Source organism: Aspergillus pseudoviridinutans (assembly GCF_018340605.1).
Source record: "Aspergillus pseudoviridinutans IFM 55266 DNA, scaffold_8, whole genome shotgun sequence".
In the NCBI taxonomy this organism is placed as follows: Eukaryota; Fungi; Ascomycota; class Eurotiomycetes; order Eurotiales; family Aspergillaceae; genus Aspergillus; species Aspergillus pseudoviridinutans.
The window spans coordinates 950,714-971,664 of NW_025091288.1; the positions used below are offsets into that span (position 1 = coordinate 950,714).

The following is a 20,951-nucleotide window of genomic DNA, read 5'->3' on the forward strand; positions in this document are numbered from 1 at the left end:
TAACTTTTACGCTGCGGACGAGCAAGATTCAATCAATAGTGGTTTTAATTATATAGTATGACAGGACAAGTCCTGTAATGGCATTGACCAAAGCTCGACAACCGAGCTCACCAGATAAGAAAGATCATCACCGATCATCAAGTTATAATGAGTTTTCCCTCCCCGGGACAAGAGACGAAAAGAAAAGGAAAGAGATGAGAACATGATATAGAATGTACAAAGAATCACCGTCGGATGAGTCGAGGTCAGAGTCGCTTAGACAATGCCCGCTCAGTCGAGAAATCGGGATGAAGAATAGGAGTAGGAGTAGGACATCACTAGAAGTTCGTACGGAGTCAAAGAAGATAAAGATAGTGGTATATAGAAGCGACAGGGAACGTAAATGTTGACATCGTGTATCTAGATGGGAGAGGCATTATAGACGGAGCAGACAACCATTATCGACCCCACATCCGGGATGCATTCTCATGGCCCTTGACCGGGCGTTGTAACGAATCTTTGCTGGACCGGTCGCTCCCTTCGGCTTCGGGATATGCCGGTTCGTGGGTGATTTCGATCGTGGTGTGCTGGAACACCTTGCCCATGGGAGCCAATTCGACACCGGGCTGTACGATGTTGTCTGTTGATCCGTCGCGGGTTGTCCCATCGACGTTATCCTCTTCCTCGTCGCGACCTCTCCGGGTGCGTAGGACGCTGATGTCCGTGCGAGTATGTTTGGGATCGGCGGTAATGGTGGTAAGGTGGTTGTCCGTCCTTCGGTTCTTGCTGCTGACAAAGCGATTGTAGCTGCGGTCTTCGCTCGGCTCGGATTCGAGGATGAGGTTCCGACGGGTGAGAGTGTAGAGGAGCACATCGACGAGGCCGGAACTTGTGATGAGCGCTCCGGCGACACAGAAATAGGCGAGACTCGGTGTATTGCCCCGAGCGGTGGCCATTCGTCCGGCCGCCAGCGGAAGCGAAAGCACAATGTATGCGATTGGGTAGATAACCATGTATCCGATGACACGACGGAGACGCTTCAGACTCGCCGTGTGGCTGCTTCCCAGAATCGTCGATTGCTTAATTTGCGCGCGTAATTGGAACCACATGACGGCATACAGGCAGACCGTGCCGAATTCGGCCAGGAAAATCCAGATGTAGTGTGTCCACAAACGGATGGCTTCGTACTCCTCATTGATCCAGCACTTTGATCGGTTAGCATGGGTGGTTCAGCGAAAAGGGCGATGAGCATGCTTACCCAGGCGCCAGACGGGATAAACACATATCGACCGTGGGCAGCAAGTGGAATAATAACCAGAACAGCGACAAATCCCCAGAGCCCAACAACTCCAATAACAAAGACGCGGTAGCTCAACTTATGGCCCATGGCGACTAGAAGGAATGTATGGACCGCGATGGCGAGGACAAAGAGACCACTTGCTGGGTCTCCGATTTGCAACCAAAATCCCTGCAGAAAGCATGCTGCAGATGAAGCTTCTATTTTGTCCTCCGCAATCCATTTCAGACATAGTAGGAACGCGAGCGACTGTTGAAGATCGGCGATGACGAGGTTGTAGATGAGAACGATATATTGGTTGTATCCGATGTACCGCTGATAGTTTGAGCGCCAGAAAATAAGACGGTATGTGATAAAGGAGATCAGAGCGAGGGTTGCGATAAACGAGAGAATGGCCATCACAGCCACTGCGATAAGACCTTTGTGTTGTGTTGCAGGTAATGGGTCGATATCATATGTGACACCAGCCTCGGTGTACGCCAGCCGGGGCGACAGGACATGACTCTCATCTTGCCTGTCCCCGGCCAGATACAACATTTGGAAAAGACTCATTGCTCTCGAAGGTTCCTGGTGATTTTCACGGCCCTGTGTGTGTCGCAGTCATCGTCTTCACGGAATCAGGCCGACATAGAAGAGCTTGTGAGTAAAACAGTCACACAGAGAAAAAAGTATGTGGTCTGATGCCGTACCGCACCTGCGACTGACAGGTATTTGAAGATCCCCAAACAAAGGGAAGTGAACCAGGGGGGAACGACTGAAAAATGAGAAAGGGAAACAGAGAGAGAAAGAAGAAAGCTCAATAGTCGAGCAAGAAGGAAAGGATCAGTGAGGATACTAAGGAAGATTTTAGCCACAGCGGTGGTTTATGCTCATTGCTCATCAACTCCGACTGAGCCAAAGGAAGTCAGCCACCGAACCAGCAATGATAATGATGATACTAGCGCCTCATCAGCAGAACAAAATGTCAAAATGAAAAGTTAAAACTATGGAAAATGAACATATTAATGATATTATTAATAATAATAAGATTGTTCCGGATCCTGAATTGGTTGTGTGGAGTTTGATCAGCGCAATCACAGCCAGAAGGCCAACGATAATCTCTAGCCCTATTACATAGTATTGTACTAGGGATATCTAGTCGCTCCACCACGAGAAAACCCCTCTTCAGGCCGAGGAATCGCGAGAAAGGGGGTCAAGTCAAGGTTGCCGTTAGAGAGTGGAGTTTAGAATTTTGCAGCGGTCAAATACCGAGTACAAGGATGCTGTACAATGACCTTGGGACACGGACATCACCGCCGCCAGAATCGTGCGTAATCCGTGCTCAAATGGATGAAGAGGCCCCAGATGATAGGGCAACGAAGCATTATAAATCGGTTGACTATCTCTTAAGGTTTGTACCTTGAACCACTACCGGCTATTTTGCCTATCGTCCTCTGTGTTCACTCGTGCTGCGACCAGGGGTTGCGTAGGACGGCCATTTCTCATTCGCTGCTTGTTGCAGGGGGAAGACCGACTGCCGCTGATTAGGATTATTTTTCCATAGTACTCCATACTCGGTTCAGGCACGTAGCTAGCCCAGGGCCAGACGTATATTTGCATGATTGACAAAGTTGGCAAGGCAGAAACGACATTGAATCCAAAAGAGTGCTGGACCTACTGGGAAAGATGGATGATCCATTCAGCAGAAATAGAAACAGTTAATTTGCCACCACGAAGAACCTTCAATTGCTCGGCCAAGGAAGTCCGGGTAATGGTATTACTGCTTACGAAGACACAAGGCACTAAACCCCGCAACAACGAATGCGAATAAGACTTTCTGTTTCTGGTTACCGAAAACAACAAACTTTTGCTTAGCAAGCGCGAGATCAATGGACCTGTGTTCGAATCGCGTTAGATCGCCGAGACCTCACCGGATTGGGAACATGCACAAAGGTCCCCAGCTCCACTACGGCGATTCTCTTGTGCAGCTGCGAGTCTGCGATGACCACAGAGATAGACAGCATGAAGTAGTACCACGGATAAGAACTTGTGTATTGGTAAAGCTTGACGACGATCATCCCTTTCTGTTGCTTGGCAACCTTCACTCGATTGAGCCAAAGAAGCTCACTTGAATTTGGTGCCATCGTGGTCAAGTTACCATTTCGAGGGCTGGAATAACAATGTGGAGGGAGACTGGCTTCATGTCATACACTCCGGGTTGAAATTCAGAGGCAAAGGCCTTTTGTCCTATTGCAGTCAATGTGCCACGAGGAATTTCACGTTGTCAGCCCGGGAAACACACTCCGGAATATCCTGAAGTGTTGGACTCGAGAAATGAACTCTGGAGACGCAAGAGGAGCTTGCATTAACCAAAACATTATCATGTGCGGTACTACTCAGCGATGGGGTCGACGCGTACCGAGTACAACAGCGGAAGGTGACACGTCTCCCCTGATGTTGATGTCAATACAGGGCTACAGCTGCTCTGTACGTAGTAGAGCAGACGATAGTTACCTTTCTAGACATATCCTGTATAATCATGATAAGATTAGCCGGGGGAGAGGTATTGAGCCAACCTTAACTGCAAATGCAAAATATGCAAAGCAACAGAGGCTGTTTAGGGAACCGGTGACTGACATTCTTCACATTTGAGTTGTCTGGAGCGGCCTTGCTTCTAGGCTCGTCGCCACAAAGAAGCCACAATGTAACCGCATCATTTAAATGGAACGAAGTTCCCCGCATTTGTGGGCCATAGGCTGGGCTGTTTCAGAACCGGGCCAATCTGACGCAACTCATTCCTCTCCGGGTCAAGATTTTCCTCAAGTCAGGAACTCAGGATTCACAATTGGTTAATGTCGTGGATATGATGGACGGTCAACAATGACAACCATAACCAAGAATATGCGCAAGCCTCAGAGCCAACGCGGCCGACGCTTCTTTGAAATTTCCAGTTCCAGACTGATGCAGGTACTTCATATCACGTGTTCCGTGGCTGCCACGCGAGGTTCCAGGTTCGAGTCCAGCAGATTCCCTGTTCCTTTCAAGTCTGCTATGCTTTACTGGCAGATAGATAATCCAATTATCACGCTACTTTGATATGTCTTTCTTTCAGGACTATTGGACTATTTGGAATCATCATTGCTGCCTATTGTCCATCCACATGCATAGTGCTTGCGCTTCTCTTGAGCGTTCAGGTGGGCCGCTCAACGCGGGCCATCAGTGATTACTGAATCCTGATAGTGTGAACTAACGGCCAGGACCCAATTACAGCCAAAGATGGTGATGATCAACCAGACTTTTGAAGATCTAGGTTTCTTGATCATCACAATCATTGTCCCCATGTTCTGATCAAAGTTTGCTTTCATTTAGCTGATATGGCAGGAAATACACCCAAAGGCATTATAGCTCTCAACATGTGCTTCCTTCTTATCATCTACTTAATGTGTACCTTTTCATGACAGAACCAATTACATTGACAAGGGTGGATACTTTGTGTTCTGGAACAATATAGCCAGGCGATAACGGAAATCTACTCGACGCCATCCACAGCATCAAAGATAGTTCGTCATGTTAATATCCCTGGTACTCCGCACAGCTTTCGCGTGGGTTGCGGCCCATACCAGACCCGCGAGTTCCGGTCGGGGGGACTTTCCGATTCCGCGAAAATTTTCCTGGCTATCAAACTCTATTACGGCATCGCTCATCACTGTCAAAGTGTCAGGCCTGAAGAATGAACGAAAAGGAAAAAGCTAAGAACCAATTACTGGTGATGGTGATTCAGTGAGACTTTCTGCTAGATGCGCCGACCCACCAATCTTGAACCGCGAAGACAAACTAGGAATGCAGTACTGTAGCTCCGTTGCAGTCGGGCCTCGGCTTGGTCAGTACTGGTTGGACCTGATTGCCGCCAGAGAAGTTTGGGAGAAGCCGTCACTGAAGACAAGACAGATTAAGCAAGATGTTAGATAACTGACGACTCGTGCATGCTTCCATGAACATGCTTCATTGGTCTGTGGGATTCACTACCCGAAAGCTTGAGCCTGTCCATCAACAATCATGTTGACACATCAAATTCTTGACGGTTGACCTTCTCGGAATTCTGCACCAATCTCCCCCAATTTCCCTTTCCGAGGGAAGTCTTCTCCTGTACACCAGAGTCTGGAGTACCCCTGCCGTTCGGAAGGGGGATTTCCTGGAACCCGGTTTTCGACAGGCTTCTAGACGCGGCAAATGCCTGCTCGCAATACTTTCCTAGCGAGCTGATTACTGATCCCATTGGTGGATGACAGTGATTATTATTGTTATGCTCTCTCTTTCCTGTGTGCTTGCGCATGATAGGCTGAAGCTAATATATTTACGCTTCTGGACTTGCACTGTCACAACATGACTCCAATTGTCTGGTCCATTGTGAATTTGTGATATTGTCTCGTCCAATTGCATGATTGGACGCACCCTTAGACTGTAGCTTATTCATAATACCCCAGTCTCAGACCTTTACAGGTCAGTATACGAAGCATTTAGCCAAGAGAAGGGCCTTTCGATGATAACAAAGAGCAACTATGCAAATTACTCGTTCATTGACTGTGCTCATTTATTGTCGCACTGTCGAATGTCTGGAGATTAACCATCATTAGCAAAGGACGGGCCAATTTCAAAAGCCAAGCCCGTCATTTATTTGACACAGGCGACTCGTTGAACATGGGCCTGTACTGTAAAGTACGAAAAGCTCGATACTGGATGGCTGCAGTCGTCATAATGAGTCTAGAAGGGCCAGGGGCGCTTCTACTGTAGAGTTGCTGTCGAAATCGGCCGTCGTCATTGGATACTCTACAGACTTCGACTTTGAATGGAGTGTTTTATGGCACGCCCGCCTTTATGCTTTTTTTTCCCCTCATTACTCTCGGTTTTGCTTCAGGGGTAGTCTAATCGTGGCCTTGTCGACTTATGAGGCTGCAGCCCTCAAGTAATTGGCAATTGGTTGACTTAAGCCTAAAGGATCATTTGGCTTCTGCCTAATCGATCATTGGCAACTATGGATATCTGCCAGCCAAGTACGACCCTGCGTTCCCAGCAGTGGCGTGCTCAGAATCCCGGAAGCTCGCCGTTGCTTGTCTCTCGGCTTCATGAAAGCACGTCTAGTCATTGGTGCCTCACAGCACCAAGTCTCTGKGTAGGCTCTGTGCATCGTATACATCAAAGCACCTATGGCTAACAATTGATAGATGTGAATCGGTAGGAGGCGAGACAGATGTTGTGCCACGTTCTAATATCAAACGAAGGACGCATCTGATTACCTAGTATGAGGTTATTCGAAGACCCTCTGAGACCGTACAAAGGACTAAGAGAATAACTACTTTGTATACATGTAGGTCTGATCTGGAGTATTATCCCACCAGTCTGGGTCGGGGATCTGCAAGCCTATGGATCTCTCTCAATCCTTTGATCGGATCTCCCAATCCAAGACAGTGGATATTCGAGCAAGAAAGTATAGGGACCCTTGACTCAGTTCCTTGCTCATTGTTGAGTTTGTATTCGTCTATTGCCCTCTGTTTTCATTCTATTGGTTCTTCGTATTACACCCTCAACCCAGTTCAAAGTCAACGGCAATGTGGCGCTATTTGCATTTTTCGTCCTTGCCCGCGATCTTTAGCTGCTGCCAAATCTACTAAATCCCAATCTTTAAGGGTTTTAGCATTTCATGACTCGAAAATTCCAGACTCGGCCGGTACATCCGCCTCATTGCTGCCATCATTATAGCCAAAGCAAGGTCTGCCCATCTGACTAGGTGGAGAAAACCAATAAATCGGATCCTTGACTGGTGTGCCATAGAAGGACCCCTCAACACGAGCCTTAGCCGGGCCGGTCACTATCACGTTCTCATTATATTTTAAAGTTCACCGCGCCCTGTGCACACTGCATGCTGGATGATCAGCACCAGGATTATCGTGGTGGCTGCAGCCTCAAGTCTATTTGCCAATTATCATCTCTTTTGAATCGGAGGATTTCGTATCGTGTCTGTCTAGATCGTATCACATGGAATTGGGGCCATTTCGACCCCGGATTTCTACGCCGCTTCTGGAATCCTTCGGAAGATCCTTCGGCAGTTCTCTCGCTCTCAGACCCCATGCACCATTTCTAAAGAGATCCTCAGCACACAGAACAGAGCAGAGCAGAAATTTCGTTTTGTTTCTACTGTATGTATCTTGTCTAGATTGGAGTCCTCACGGTGTATACCGGACTCCTGTATAGGGTTAGACGCAATACAGCCGGAACCAGAACCTGAGGGAAGTGTCCCAAAGGACTGTGCGCCCCGATCCATGGAAGAGAACTCTTGGTCCGCGTCGGCGGTTCCGAACTCAAGCTTGGATTAATATTCGACAGCGTGGACTAAACCACAACTAAGGAACTATGGCATCAACCATATCAATTGAATCAAATCGAATCTCATCTTCTGATCAGCATATGGGGTGCTCTTTGTCAGTCCTGCTCGTTTGTTCACAAGGTACTCGGGACATATACCCGATTTAGAATGACGATCTGGATAGATAGGGAATACCCCAGCTGAACTCTAACCCCAGTCACTGCCATCGATCTATTGAATACTATTGAGTACCCCTGGACAGGCCGGGAACAAATCAGATTCATCCCCCAGTCAGGGGCGGATGAACCATGGTACAGTATCCTGTAGTCTGTAAGTCATTATTATAGTTATTATTGCAATTCTTAAAGTTAAGAGCTGGCCTAACTGTCTTGGGTTGTTAGTCCGAAGGTTCGGGTGTCAAGGTTTGGGGGACTGAGTCTATTGTCTGTTGTACATGAGGGGCTATTGCATTGATTGGATCGAGGTTTTGATGTTATTGATTTGGTAGTCTGTATAGTGTAGGATAGTCCTGAGGGGTACATTCTCATGTGAGCGCGATGTGCTACCGGTATACCCCATCTGGTAGTGATAAGGGGTCTCTGGATGATGAGCATCACATGCAGAAGGCGCAATCTGGAGAGAAGATGGCTCGGATAGAGTCCGTGTTCCCTGCTAATACTGTTCATCTACGGAGCAGGTGGATTCATTGATCTTCATGATTCAGTAACTGAGACTAGCAACAGCCGAGTAACCCTCAGTCAACCTCCGAGTAAAGTACAACAGAAGCAGTAATACCAGTCTGCCGGAAGTACATGTACAATCCATATTCTCATCGTCTGGTCCCATGTCCTCATTCATATCCTACGCTTCGTTGCGATCGTAACTACGTCGTTTCTCGTCGTCGTGGGGTCTGCCCATCGACTTCCGTAAAAGAATCATCAATCTGTCTGGGGGTAGAGTCGTAAAACATCATCATCATCGCTTCGGTAGTGTAGATTCGAAAATTTGTCAGAGTTCAGTCAAAGTCATCTCCTTCGCGACCCTCGATCGCGATCACGGCGGCTGGGATGTGACTCTTCCTCTTCCTCGTCTTCCTCCTCGACGGGCGCAGGTGTGCGTCGTTCGGTGCGTCGCTTGGGCCGTCGTCGACGATTGGAACTGATGTTGCTAGCCGAGTCATCAGGCGCCAGTGATCGGTCATCGTCAATTCCATCATCTTCCGTTCCGCTCTCCCAGGTCCCCAAGGCGGACGATGGAGTGCCAAGTCGTGCCTCGACGTACGATCCGCGGCGGTTTTGATTAGCGATGGACAGGCCTGCCCCGCGTTCACGCAGCGCGCGCCGGACGACCTCAGCCTTGCAGTGAAGAGCTTCAAAGGCATCCTCGAGGGCTTCCATTCCGAGGAAAATCTCGCGCTCGATCTCAGCGAGGGCCGCGATCTCCGTCTCCTCGTCCAGCGCAATGGGTCCACCGAAGGATGCAGGCGACGATGAATTAACGCCGTAGGGCTGACTGGCCGGTCGGACGCCACCATCCATATGGCTCGGTGTCGGACCGCGGGACATTCCTCCTGTAGTGAACGGCGTATTCGATCGGCTGCTATTCCAGCGTGATGGGGTCGCGCCTGGGACGCCGGGGATCGGATCTTCAGCGCCACTGCGTAAGAATCCATCAAACCGGCCGGAGATGAGGATATCCCATTCATCATCGCTGATCGCAGCAAGGGTTGCGAGCACATGGTGGATACCCGGGTTGTTCAACATATAAATTGCGGTTTCAGGGTCACGGGGCAGAGAGGATAGCCGGTATAGTCGCTGAATGGCGAGCGACGATGACACAAGCGCCTGCGGTCTTGCTCGAGGCTGCTGGTCATCCGTCCGTGGGGTGGGTGTCGACGTGGATGTGATGCCTAGAAGCGAACAGAATAACGGACGCAGCTCTGGGCCGAGATGTGTCAGCATTGCAAAGGTCAACGTCTCGTCATCCACCTCCTCCGGAGCACTGGTAGGCTGCGCGACTTGTTCATTCAACCATTTATCCACTGCAGCCTTGGTCTTGCGTGACTGCCGGAGATAATGCTCACGGTACTCTTCGGGTACGTCAATGTCCATCTTCTGCATGGGAATGTGCTCGTCGCCGGGCAGGTCGGCTTCGACTGACGGAGCCATCATGAACGGTGGCCAGTTAGGTAGTTCTCTGCGACCAGACACCAGCTCGAGTACCTCGCCCCAGCTCACTCCTGATGGACGCTCTTCCATCTCATCGTGATCACACAACAGGCAGTGACACGATTCGGACGAGATGTCACGTGCAAACACTGCTTCCAGCCGGTCGAGTAGCCGCCGAGCGACAGACCGGTACCCCGTCGCCACAGCCAGCGACCCGCTCTTGGTCATGACATGTTGATAGTCGTCGAGAAGACGATTGAACGGATCAAAGACTCTGGCAGCCGCAACAGCAGGCTGCAGCTGCTGCTGAGGGGGAATATCTGGGTGCTCCGGGCCCAGCAGTAATGTCTTCGGTACTCGGTGGTCCAGACCGCCATTCTGTAATAGGTAGTCTACTCTAGGGATAGAAACGGGCACCTCTGGCGGCGGGGGAGGGGGAGGAGGAGCGCCAAATGTGGAATTAGCGGTTGGAGGTCGACCGTAATCAAATGCGATATCGACCGGCGAACCGCTCCCTGGTCTAAAAGAGTGTGACATAGACGACCGCGCTTGGTTTCGTGAAGGCGGTTTGGCAGGAGGCGTTTGTGGTTTCCGGGAAGTTATCGACGGCTGATGCGGTGCAATGGTGGCGTCAGATCCGTTTGCCGACCCTGACCCAACTTCACGCACCGTCGCGGGGGATCGGGGCGGGGACAGAGTACCCCGGCTTGATGAGCGCTTGGGGAGCTTGACCTCATCAGCGATCTTCGCTTTAGAAGACTTTTTGCTTGCAACCCGCACCGGTGTATCCTTGTCTTTGTTGGGCTTCGGGGTCTCTGGTCTCGCCATTTTGCTTGACTTGGACGTTTCATCTCTTTTCGAGCGCAAACTGGAAGACGACCTTGTAGACTCGGCTCGAATTCGAATCTTGGTCTTCAGGTCCTTTGGTTTCGCTTTCTTCTCCTCTGCCGCCTTCTCTTCCTGGTCGCCGACCGTGCTTCCCTTGCGGGAAGAGCCCTGATCCAGACTCGTCAAGGGCGGGCTGGGAGGCGCATGCCGACTATCCGTACGATGATTGTGGCCTGCATCCCCAGCCTCTTTATTCTCCTCTGTCAAGTCGGTCGGATCCGGCGTGGGAATACCCGGTTTGCTGACAGCCTCTCTACTGTGGGCTTTCGAGAACGTAGGGTAGGGCAGGCTGGTTCTCGACTCGAGGAAAGAGGCCGTAGCGGAACGGCTGGCGGCGTCGACGCCCGGCATGGAGGACCGACGCTGCTGGCGCGAGGTGGAGATGGGAGTAGATAACGATGTGGTGGAGGAGTGACCCGTGGGGACGTCACGGTCTCGATCCTTGGTTGAAGGGCGGGAGGGCCGTCCGTGGGACAAGCGCTGATGACGTTGTTTGGGCTTTGACGATGTGGAAGATGAGGAGGATGGCTTTCTGTCACGGTCCCTGTCGCGATCTCTGTCATTTAGTCTCAAGGGAAATAGCATGACAGGATGAGAGAGGTCCGACATAGGTAGGACTGGGCTGGGATGAATGGACGGAGAGATGGAAGACGACAGGGCGTGCGATCCCGTCGGTTCTTCGGAGTCTCTGTTCGACCGGAGTTGTATGTTTCGTCTAGTTACCTCGTCAAAAATAGTGGTCAAATCAAGAGGATCACTACCTCGTGGAGGTAGAGATGCTGTGCCACAGTTGGAGTGGGATCGTCTGTCTGTTGGCAGTATGTCGTCTGGCGCTTAATTTGAGAGGAAGGCCGCACTGCTCACTGGTCGGCTACCGGGCAGGGCGCTTGTGTCACTCATGCCGTCGCATGCGAGAGAATGTGATAAAAAAAAAGGTTTGACAGTCCGAGTAATCGAGACGATCAAAAAATGGTGTTGCACGAGGAGATCGAGCAAAGAACTAGTGCATCAGTCAGAGAGAAGGAAAGATCTGATGGGGAAGAATTATGCGGTGAGGAGTGGAATCATCGATTCTTCCCCGCGCACTTTGGCTAGTTCGTAGGCCTAGTTGGGTTGGAGACTCGTTTTGGGGGTGACCGAGTGACGTGGTGCTGCATGGAAACCCGACGGACAGGATAGTAAGGCTACATGGGCAGATTTAATTCCAGACAAATTATTGCGAAGAGGACAGTAAAATGTTTTCGGTCTGACGAGAATCTACAATGTGTTCTTGTTGCTGCTGTTCCAACGATACTTCGGGTATCGTCATTCACACCTTAGGCAACGAACTGATTGATGCCTCGCCATGTGTTTGAATATCACCGGCATTGTAACGAAACGGAAGCACCTGCTTATGGAATTTTACTGAATTTTCCCTATGAACGATCTCTTTACAGGGTATCTTTTGATTTGAATTCAAGACCTCAACTCCTGTTCCCAAGCAACCCAACTCCGTCTTCCATAATCAAACAAGGATCAATTCCCAGACGCGTTCAACTCCATGCTGTCAGACCATTCGCGACCTTCTTCACTGGCGACATCTCCAAAACGAAATTGCCGACCTGTTCCTGAGCCACACCTCCACGGCGTGCAGCTCGCATCATCTTCTCGCTGGCTCGTTTGCGCTCGCCCGTGTGCCGATCCCAAATCCAGCCTTCCTTGAGCCACATCCACGTCAAATATGCCCGTAGCTCCTTGTCCTGTGGTAAGACCGATTTCCATTCCGGGACGAAATCTGCTGATGCGGTGCCATTGCCTTTCCAGTCCTTCGCTAGTCCCCGCAGCTCATCTCGGCAGAAGATGCGCCAGCTATCCAACGAGTACGGGCCCACACCAGGCAGATGTGCGATCTCCCATGCTATACGCGTGTCGTCGTCCCCGATGCATTCTTCGCGGCCGACGTCTTTCCCATCCATCTTGCGTGGGTAATGCAGTCTGCGGTATCGACTGCCCTTCGTAGGTGGACGAGCAAGCCATGTCTTGGCAAGATCGATGCATTTTTTCGCTCGCTCGTTCTGAAATCCCAAAGAATGTATCATAGAAACCAACTTCGAGAAATCAACCGTACTCATGTCGTGGACTGTCGGGAAATGGTCAAAAACCCGGAAGAGAACAGGCAAAGCAACGCCTCCGCGAGTTCGATTTAGAAAGATCGTCGCGATAAGCAGGCGGAATGGATCGTGGGCGAGTTGCTCTTGCACCAAACCGAATGTGGGTGCGTCGATTGAGGGGAAAGGCAGACAGGAATCGGGATCGATGAGCGGCTTCGGGAAGTAAGGAGACACTTTAGGAGGCCGAGGACGAAGTGTCATAACGAACGGAACTTCAGGGTCTGCAGATAATGCGCCCTTCACCGGAGTCCTAGGGATATCCTCCGCAGGTCTCCCGGATATCCCTCCTTGGACAGGCGGTTGCATCACGCCGCGCAAAGAAGCAGCAGGATCCAAAATGTCATCGTCACTCGGCACATCACTTAGATCCGACTCAGATTCAGAGTCCAGAAAGTCACATGGTAAGCCAAATTCGCTCAAAATCTGCCGAGTTTCCTCGGGAATAGGCTTGTAATCTCCAACAGAAATAGCGGAATAAGTAGCAGGTATCTGGCTGCGAAGGCTCGATGCCAAACCATCCACTTGCTGAGGGCTCATAAAATATTTCGACTTCACCTCATCACTGGCGGTCACACCTTGCGAATCATCGGTTTTTAAAAATCCAGAGTCCAAAAAGGGTCATCAAGGATGGTAACGTCCTTCTCAACTTGAATATCACCATCGTTCTTCCTGTCGAACTTCTTGGTTGTAGCATCCTCTTCAATGTGACCATCATCAGCTGCAAGCTCTTGAATCTCCGAGTCCCTCAGGCTCTCCCTATATTTCTCAGCTTTCCTCTTCCTGCGATTCCGACGCTTTCTGTGATTCTTGTCTTTCTTTGGTCTGGCTATGCTCTCCTTGCGTGTTTCCGGATTATCCGAAGGATGTGCGCCTGGGGCAGCCGTGGGCCTTTTTTTGGATCCATCGGAGTCGCTTTCCAGACAAATGGGTTCGTCCTTGGAATTCGCAGGTGAGTGTAGAGAGTGCTTAGAAGAATTTAAGGCGCTTGCTCTGTTGTTGCGTTTCTCTGGCGTGACAAAAGAGAAACTGTTCGATCTGTTGCCTTTCGACGAACGATCGGACTGCTTGCTGAAGCTTGGGCGTCTGGTCTTGGGTAATTCTTCCGCAGGAGATACGCTCGTCAAGACCTCGGGCTCAGCAGCGGCACTAGCGAAGAAATCCTCAAGAGGATACTCGGCCTCCAGATCGATTACCTCACGCTTGGCATCATTATGCGGATCAGCCATTGAGGCAGTATACTTCTCCTCAACAGACTGCGAAGACTGCGATCTGCTCTTCTTGGATTTATCTTTAGCCGTGTCGCCATTCGATCGCTTCCTCTTCCGATCCTTCTTGGAGACCTTCGAGGACCTTCTTCTCTCCCCCGCCACGTCATCAATCTCGTCACCAAATTCTGAGCCTTGGGTATCGACATAGTCCTTTCCATACAGTTCCAGATATGTCTTCCTCACGTAGTTTGTCAACCTGTCGATCGAGTGCTCGTCCATTCCAGTCGATTTCGCTTGTTCATAGAGTTCGCACACAAAGGTCCGCCTTTTGGACCGTCTCACAGGATATGAACCACCACGCATAAATGGATGCGACGCAATGAAATCTAGCAAGCGAGCCTGCGCTTCCGGTTCAACTGAAGCGAAGACGATATCTTCCTCAGCGATGTCATCGTCGACAATGTTCCCGTTGGCTGTAGCATATGTTTTATTATCATGGTGCTTGTTCTCGATGTTCTTATCGGCCACCTGGATTTTCACGGATTCGATCGACGTAGCAGGGGTGAAGTCGTCCTCATCCTTATCCTCATCCTCGCCTTCGTCCTCGTCATCGTCATCGTCATCGTCTTCCTCGTCGACATCAATTCTGGTAATACTCCTCTTCGATCCGACGCGCCGCTGAGACATCTGGCCCGTCGAGAAGTAAGGCGACTTCTTGTGAATACGTCCAGTTCTCTCGCCGACGGAGGCTCGACCAGTCCCACGCTCTCGCTGTGGGGAGTCATTCGCCCCGTCCGTGGAGATACCGCCACTGTATGCGTCGAATGAGGCGTCGAAGCTAGGTTCGTCCGAGAGGATCTCGTCCACAGTGCGAAGGTATTCCTCGTCAAAGGGTTCGTAGGAGTCCAAGTCGACGGTGGGAGGGGAGATGACGACGGAGACAGCGTGAGGTGACATTCTGGACACAGTCATAGGCTATCGTAATAATTCCTTGTGCTGTAAGTGATTTGATGTGCTTGTAGTTTCTGAAGCAGCAGTTGTTAGTGTTGTGAGTGCTGTCAGACATGGTTGGTTCTGCCTGGGTGATGCCTTTTCATGGCTAACACAAATGGTGAACGTGTCAGTGAATAACGCTCGCACTGATAATTTCAAATATTCACTCATTGACATGAAACGCATACCTCAGTCATATCTGTCTGCCTCACCCTACAATAGTAAGCGAAGCTATAGCTTCCGCATATTGAATGGGCAGCAAGGCAGTGATGCAGAACCCTTTCGAGTCGGGCTTGACAGGCTCAAATAGAAATAATGTCCAAGTAATTAAGGCTTAGATTTCAGAGAGCCCTGCTCTCTTTGCAAGTCCTTATAAGGTGAAATAAGCTGAATTCTGAGGAACACCGCTGGTGGAAATAATTTTAAATGCATCAACAGACGACGCGGAAATGCGGCGCACGGGCCAATTGAAGATATCCAGGTACAACAACGTGACAGGTCCAGTGCCAAGGTTTACCTGTCAATCAAGCATGATGATCTGAATCGAATCAGTCATAAGGAAAAGGCGCCTAATATCCAATGACACGTTGGTTCACACCTTAGGCCTAATAATTATGTAGTCGATCTCATTATATCAGAAGGAATCTCACTATTGGGGTATGTAGCTAGACTTCGCCAAACTGCAGGTTGATTGCAATGACTCGGATAACCGCTCTCTCTCTAACAGTTGTGCTTCCTTCAGGAGAGCCTATTCAGTGTGACTAACTTTTGGATACGCAAATGGACGATTTCCGGTAAATGTAACATGAAGTGTCCAAACGCTATGACAAATTTGATCTCGACGCTCTATGCACTCTAGTTTCGTCCTTGCTCTCATTTCTCCTCACATATATCCAAGACAAGATGAGAAGATGGAGGGTGGCTTCAACAAAACTTTGTTGATGACTGCTAAAAACGGGAAACAAAGTCTTCGCAAAGATACCATCTCCCAGTGTTGTGCCATCCAAGTATAGTACTACATCTGAAGTTGCTACATTGGAATATGGTAGCTTCGCCTGGCGTGGGCGGCATGCTACCTTAAGGTAGGCGAGAGCCTGTCGGGTTTGTGACGAGACACGAGACGACTGGTTGTGCATAGCCCAGCAGCTCCATAGCACAGCGCATGCAGATCAGCGATGCTATTGAATAGAATTATTTACGAAGAAGTCAGTTTCGGACAAGTCAAGAACCGAAATTTCATTTCCCATATATACATGAGTATAAATTGCTGTGAATAAGAGGCTGGAGGATATGTGCAATCGGCACCCCAGGACGCTCATACCACCCAAACAGTCCTAGAGGTGTCCTGTCACCTGAATTGCATCTATGCTTTCCTGGACCCATGGTTCGTAAAAATCGATTTTCGCAGCAATGCTCAAATCGAAAAGCCCCCAGAATCTAACTGCCTGGGCTCTCCAGCGGCGTCAAATGTCCCATTCGGCAGAACTCTGATGGCCTGCGCCGTGCTCTGACCTGGAGCTACCCAGGTCACATTATGACCCAGAGACTTCATGAAATCGACGGTTGAATTGTCATAGGTATACTCGAAGCTGACTTGATTTGGTATTAGCTGATCGTGCAAACGGGGCTGAGCCAATGCCTGCGCTGCCGATAGTCCTTGGTCAATAACGCGGATTATATTTTGCACAGTGGCTGTAATAATCCGGCTACCACCAGCGGAGCCAGCGAGGAAAAATAAACTTCCATCAGGACGTGTGACTATGGCAGGTGTGATGGAAGACAGTGGACGCTTTCCAGGGCGAATGTAGTTTGCTTTTGAAGGAATATATCCGAATGAATTGGATTTTCCAGGAATGGAGAAATCTGATGAAACGATCAGTTTAGCTGAATGGGACCAAATGGCGCAGCACTTACCGTCCATTTCATTGTTCATTATGATTCCGGTTTCAGGAACCATGACTTGGCTGCCAAAGAGGGTATTAATGGTTGTGACGAGGGAGATCGCCAGGCCTGTATGGTCTGCCGCTACCACATGTGATGTACCCGGACTGGGCTTGTTAGTAAAGAACCCCAAGAAGCCGGAGGATATTCGTACTCATTCAGACTCTCAATTCCTTTCGGATCGTACGCAGACACATTCTGCGTGTGGTGATCGGAGATCTTCCGTCGGATTTCGTCAATTGTGGATTGCTTCAGCATGTCCTCTTGATACTCATCCAGCCCAGCAACGAAGAGAGGGTCTCCGAGTTTAGTTCTCTTAGACTCTCGTCAGTAGATTTCTAGCGCTGCTTATTGACGAAAGAAATTCGACATACCTCACCATACCCAAAACGAATGGCCTCATCCAGTCGGTGTGTGCTCAAGTTCACATTACCCGGGGCGAAGAAGTCATCATACGTACTCAGAATTTTCAGAATACTCATGGCAACAGTACCACTCGACGGAGCTGTTGTGCTTGTAATCTGGTACCCCCGATAGTCAATCTGTGACACATTCCCAATGGCTACGGTATAGTTGCGCAAATCCTCCAATGTCATGGTACCATTCGCGGCCCGGAGCGCGTTGATCATTGTCTCCGCGATCGGTCCTGAGTAGAAAGCATCCGGTCCCTTGTTTGCGATGGTCTCAAGCGTATCAGCGTAGCGCCTCCGAGTCATAATGTCTCCGAGTCCAACCCGGGTGCCATTGGGAGCAAAGTCGAGCGCCCATGTTGGGTTCTCAACTAAAAAGTCGTTGCCGGCACCAACAGCCGATTTCATGTACTTCACTAGATCCCGGCCGACGGGAAAGCCCTCGCGAGCCGTCCTGACTGCAGGTTGCACCAGGGCCGACCACGGCAATGAACCATACTTTTTATGAAGATGCTCCAGTCCACGCAGCTCGCCAGGAACGCCACTTGGAGGCACGTTAGTTCTCTTGCGCAACTCAGCCAGATAAAGCGAATCTCACCTAGCTAAGCCGCCAATTGTAGATGCGTTGGTCGAGTTATTGAACATCTCTTCGAATGCGGCAGCCGGAGCTGTCTCACGGAAATCGATGAACTCGAAGGAACCATTAGGAGCCCGGACTAGCATAAAGCCACCTCCTCCAATCCCGCTATGGTACATTCCTGAGAATACGATAAGTCTGTTGATTTGGTCCGGTCTTCAATTGGGCTTACCAATTACTCCAACACAGAGGACCGTCGCGACCAGCTATATTGTAAAGCTTAGTACTACCCAGAAAGACTCGCGATTGGTGCCCTCTGATGGATGGGACAAGGATGAAGCTTGAAAAACTCACAGCATCGGCCGCATTTCCACCCAACTCCAGAATGTCAATTCCATGGCGACTGCAGATAGCACTCTCACTAGCGACTGCCCCGCGCTTTCCATCCTTTACATGATGACTTTGATCATTTTCACCATTGGTATTACGGTACGTAAGCTCCAAAGGTGAAGTAAGTACATTAGGCACATGTATGACCAGCACCAAGAGTAACAGTGTGACCAAGAACGTGGCCCTCAGAAATCCGAACATTGTTGTTGCTCGATCTGGTCTGCGCGTCGGCGACTGAGATGACTCGCTCAGTTCGACCGGGGTATTTAAAGTAGAATGCAACAGTGGCTGGGTGCATCATCGCAATTAGACTTTGGCTCAATTGCAACTATAAATGACGCGATATGCAAAGGAATGAGGGGAAGTATGGCTTATTGTGGACTACTATACCTGTTTCTCCACATCTTGGAGGATACTAGGCGACTTAGGCCCCTGCATCACGAAGCCGCCAAGACCCAATGCGCTCCGGAGTCCGGAGTTAGTTTGACTGAGAGGACGGGAAGTGTACCGAGAGACTGCAATGGTTGAATATACACTATCAGGATAGTGCAACAATAAGATTATCCAAGATAACGAAAAAAAGAAACGAGAACGAAAAAAATGAAGTGACATCGGATGATAAGTCAAGGGAGAGAAAAAGCCAACTCACATTGGACATCCCCGCCGATAAGCGGTCGTGTGGGCAGGGCAATTGATAAGCTTCGGCGTCTCCCTTCCAGTAACTTATCCCTCGTACTATCTGCGGTTCGGCCAACGGGAATCGCGAACTGGGGCCTCAGGCGCCCGTCCCGCATTCGTCCAAGAACTTGGGCATTATTAATTCCCGAAAGACGGGCAGATAGGCAGAATTTTGTTTCGCCACATACTGCTTCGTGGAAGCTTGCCTTTTCTTGGCTCATTGATCCTTTTTCAGATGTACTTCGGGAAGCTTCGCGCGCTGGTTTGCTGTATGCAGATCTAATCTTTGGACCTGCACTTCAAGCCATGCGGGTCTCCAGCCTGTCTGAGAACGTATCGCTCTGTCTGATAACGGTAACGGTCCCTTTCGACTTGTTATAAAGAACTAGCCGTTGAGGTCGACTGCCTGTCTTATCCAAGTGATAGTTTCGGTCCAGATTGGAGGAATGTCTTGTAGAGGCTGCAAAACTGCAGCCACCAAGCGGCGCCCCCAATCGCTAACATACCATTTGTCTGACAGGAGATGCATGCCGACTCCATAGTGTAGAAATAGTATACGAGCGATCCAGTCCCCCTGCTTCAACAGGGCAATGTAGTCTTCACCAATATGGATGGGCCAGGATATGATGCCTCCACGAGGACCTCCCAAGGGCCACAAACTGATGGTATCGTGTAGAAAATCCCAGGTTTCCTGGTAGGCTGCCCGCTGCGGTTCACTGGCATCGTTCATGATGGCCGCTACTTGTCGAAGAGAATCTAGAAGAGCACTAGCACGATGTCAGCTGTTCCATTCAATAATGCAGGCGGAGGGAGATACGTACCTTCGCAGCGGCACAAGCTTCGCATTCCACGTCCTGAGGCCAGAATCAGCTATCATACTATGCATAAAGAAATGAATGGTAAATCACCCTTGAGATGTGACATTTTCCTCCCGTTTCACATCATTCGGGTGCCGTAGCCACTCTTTCAATTGCCCTGGATGTCGATGCAGATGATGGTAAAGAAAAGCACATCCGACAAGGAGACGGCGAGTTTCCAGGACCTGGGCTAGTGGATCAAACGGATGAGTATCCCCGGCGACGCATGGATATGCAGTCGCACATAGGAGGATGAAAACCGCGCAGAGGAAGGCAGGCCCACAATTCTCTGGGGAGATCTCCACGAGAATCCGACTAAAAACCGAGCATGCCTGATTTTGATATTTGAGCGCAGCTTCCATCCACGGGCGCTTGTCGTCTGGGTTCAGGAAGGCTAGGTGCAGAGCTGTCAGTGCAAGTAAGCTGTCCAACAGAAAAGGGTGGGATGTGGCCATTTCCGGGATGACCGTCTGAAAGTGAGTCGCATCGATTTTGCCTTGTTGCAGGGTATGATAGGTCTTTGTCAGATAATGATGCATCAGCCTCATCTCAAGCATCCTTGTAGACAAGGGCCACTCTTGGGGCGTCGTGTCGATGATCTCTCGTGGGGTAGATGCATGCTGGCTGTCGACTTCGCTGGCCGGCGATGGATAGATACATTCTAGCTGCCGTTTCTTGCATAAACCACAGCTGTAAATGAATCAGTATTTGATTCCTGTACTGATTGGCATGCAGCCTTGACAGGGTGGCGCTGAATGATCAAAGCCGTTGGTGCAAGGGAAATCGATGAAATGGAGTAGTCGCACCTGGGTAGCGCTTCATCGCATTTGACATGCCGCTTCTTGCAGTTAGTACATCCCTTTCGGGATTTAGTATGGCTGCGACGCGGTGGCATCAGAGAGCGAATGATAATCTCAGGAACTAACTCGGATGTCGGCGTTGTTTACTATGTCAAAAAGGTATGTTCTGATTGGGAGAATGATCCAACAGTTGTGGCTCGCGAATCGCGATTATTTAATCCGAAATCCGTGAATCAGATGGCTACCTGGATTATCATAGGATGATAGCTGTGAAA

At 49.9% G+C, this 20,951-nt stretch overlaps 7 protein-coding genes across 7 annotated transcripts; all 7 read right to left on the reverse strand.

Moving 5' to 3' along the window:
* Nucleotides 1-437: 437 nt before the first annotated feature.
* gprC lies at nucleotides 438-1,828 on the reverse strand (the record flags this gene model as incomplete). Its single annotated transcript, XM_043306283.1, has 2 exons — nucleotides 438-1,184; nucleotides 1,238-1,828. 2 exons carry the CDS (start codon nucleotides 1,826-1,828, stop codon nucleotides 438-440), a joined length of 1,338 nt encoding a protein of 445 aa, XP_043162218.1.
* Nucleotides 1,829-3,141: 1,313 nt separating this feature from the next.
* On the reverse strand, nucleotides 3,142-3,399 carry Asppvi_010439 (uncharacterized protein; the record flags this gene model as incomplete). The annotated part of the gene is made up of 2 exons (XM_043306284.1): nucleotides 3,142-3,150; nucleotides 3,187-3,399. The coding sequence occupies 2 exons, from the start codon at nucleotides 3,397-3,399 to the stop codon at nucleotides 3,142-3,144; spliced, it is 222 nt and encodes a 73-aa protein (XP_043162219.1).
* A 5,242-nt stretch (nucleotides 3,400-8,641) lies between these two features.
* Nucleotides 8,642-11,281, reverse strand: Asppvi_010440 (uncharacterized protein; the record flags this gene model as incomplete). The annotated part of the gene is made up of 1 exon (XM_043306285.1): nucleotides 8,642-11,281. The coding sequence occupies one exon, from the start codon at nucleotides 11,279-11,281 to the stop codon at nucleotides 8,642-8,644; it is 2,640 nt and encodes an 879-aa protein (XP_043162220.1).
* Nucleotides 11,282-12,204: 923 nt separating this feature from the next.
* On the reverse strand, nucleotides 12,205-13,359 carry Asppvi_010441 (uncharacterized protein; the record flags this gene model as incomplete). Its single annotated transcript, XM_043306286.1, has 1 exon — nucleotides 12,205-13,359. One exon carries the CDS (start codon nucleotides 13,357-13,359, stop codon nucleotides 12,205-12,207), a length of 1,155 nt encoding a protein of 384 aa, XP_043162221.1.
* A 56-nt stretch (nucleotides 13,360-13,415) lies between these two features.
* Nucleotides 13,416-14,987, reverse strand: Asppvi_010442 (uncharacterized protein; the record flags this gene model as incomplete). The annotated part of the gene is made up of 1 exon (XM_043306287.1): nucleotides 13,416-14,987. The coding sequence occupies one exon, from the start codon at nucleotides 14,985-14,987 to the stop codon at nucleotides 13,416-13,418; it is 1,572 nt and encodes a 523-aa protein (XP_043162222.1).
* Nucleotides 14,988-16,437: 1,450 nt separating this feature from the next.
* Nucleotides 16,438-18,542, reverse strand: Asppvi_010443 (gamma-glutamyltransferase; the record flags this gene model as incomplete). Its single annotated transcript, XM_043306288.1, has 7 exons — nucleotides 16,438-16,886; nucleotides 16,938-17,071; nucleotides 17,119-17,279; nucleotides 17,339-17,918; nucleotides 17,973-18,132; nucleotides 18,184-18,217; nucleotides 18,306-18,542. 7 exons carry the CDS (start codon nucleotides 18,540-18,542, stop codon nucleotides 16,438-16,440), a joined length of 1,755 nt encoding a protein of 584 aa, XP_043162223.1.
* Nucleotides 18,543-19,404: 862 nt separating this feature from the next.
* On the reverse strand, nucleotides 19,405-20,433 carry Asppvi_010444 (uncharacterized protein; the record flags this gene model as incomplete). The annotated part of the gene is made up of 3 exons (XM_043306289.1): nucleotides 19,405-19,786; nucleotides 19,841-19,873; nucleotides 19,928-20,433. 3 exons carry the CDS (start codon nucleotides 20,431-20,433, stop codon nucleotides 19,405-19,407), a joined length of 921 nt encoding a protein of 306 aa, XP_043162224.1.
* Between the last annotated feature and the right edge of the window lie 518 nt (nucleotides 20,434-20,951).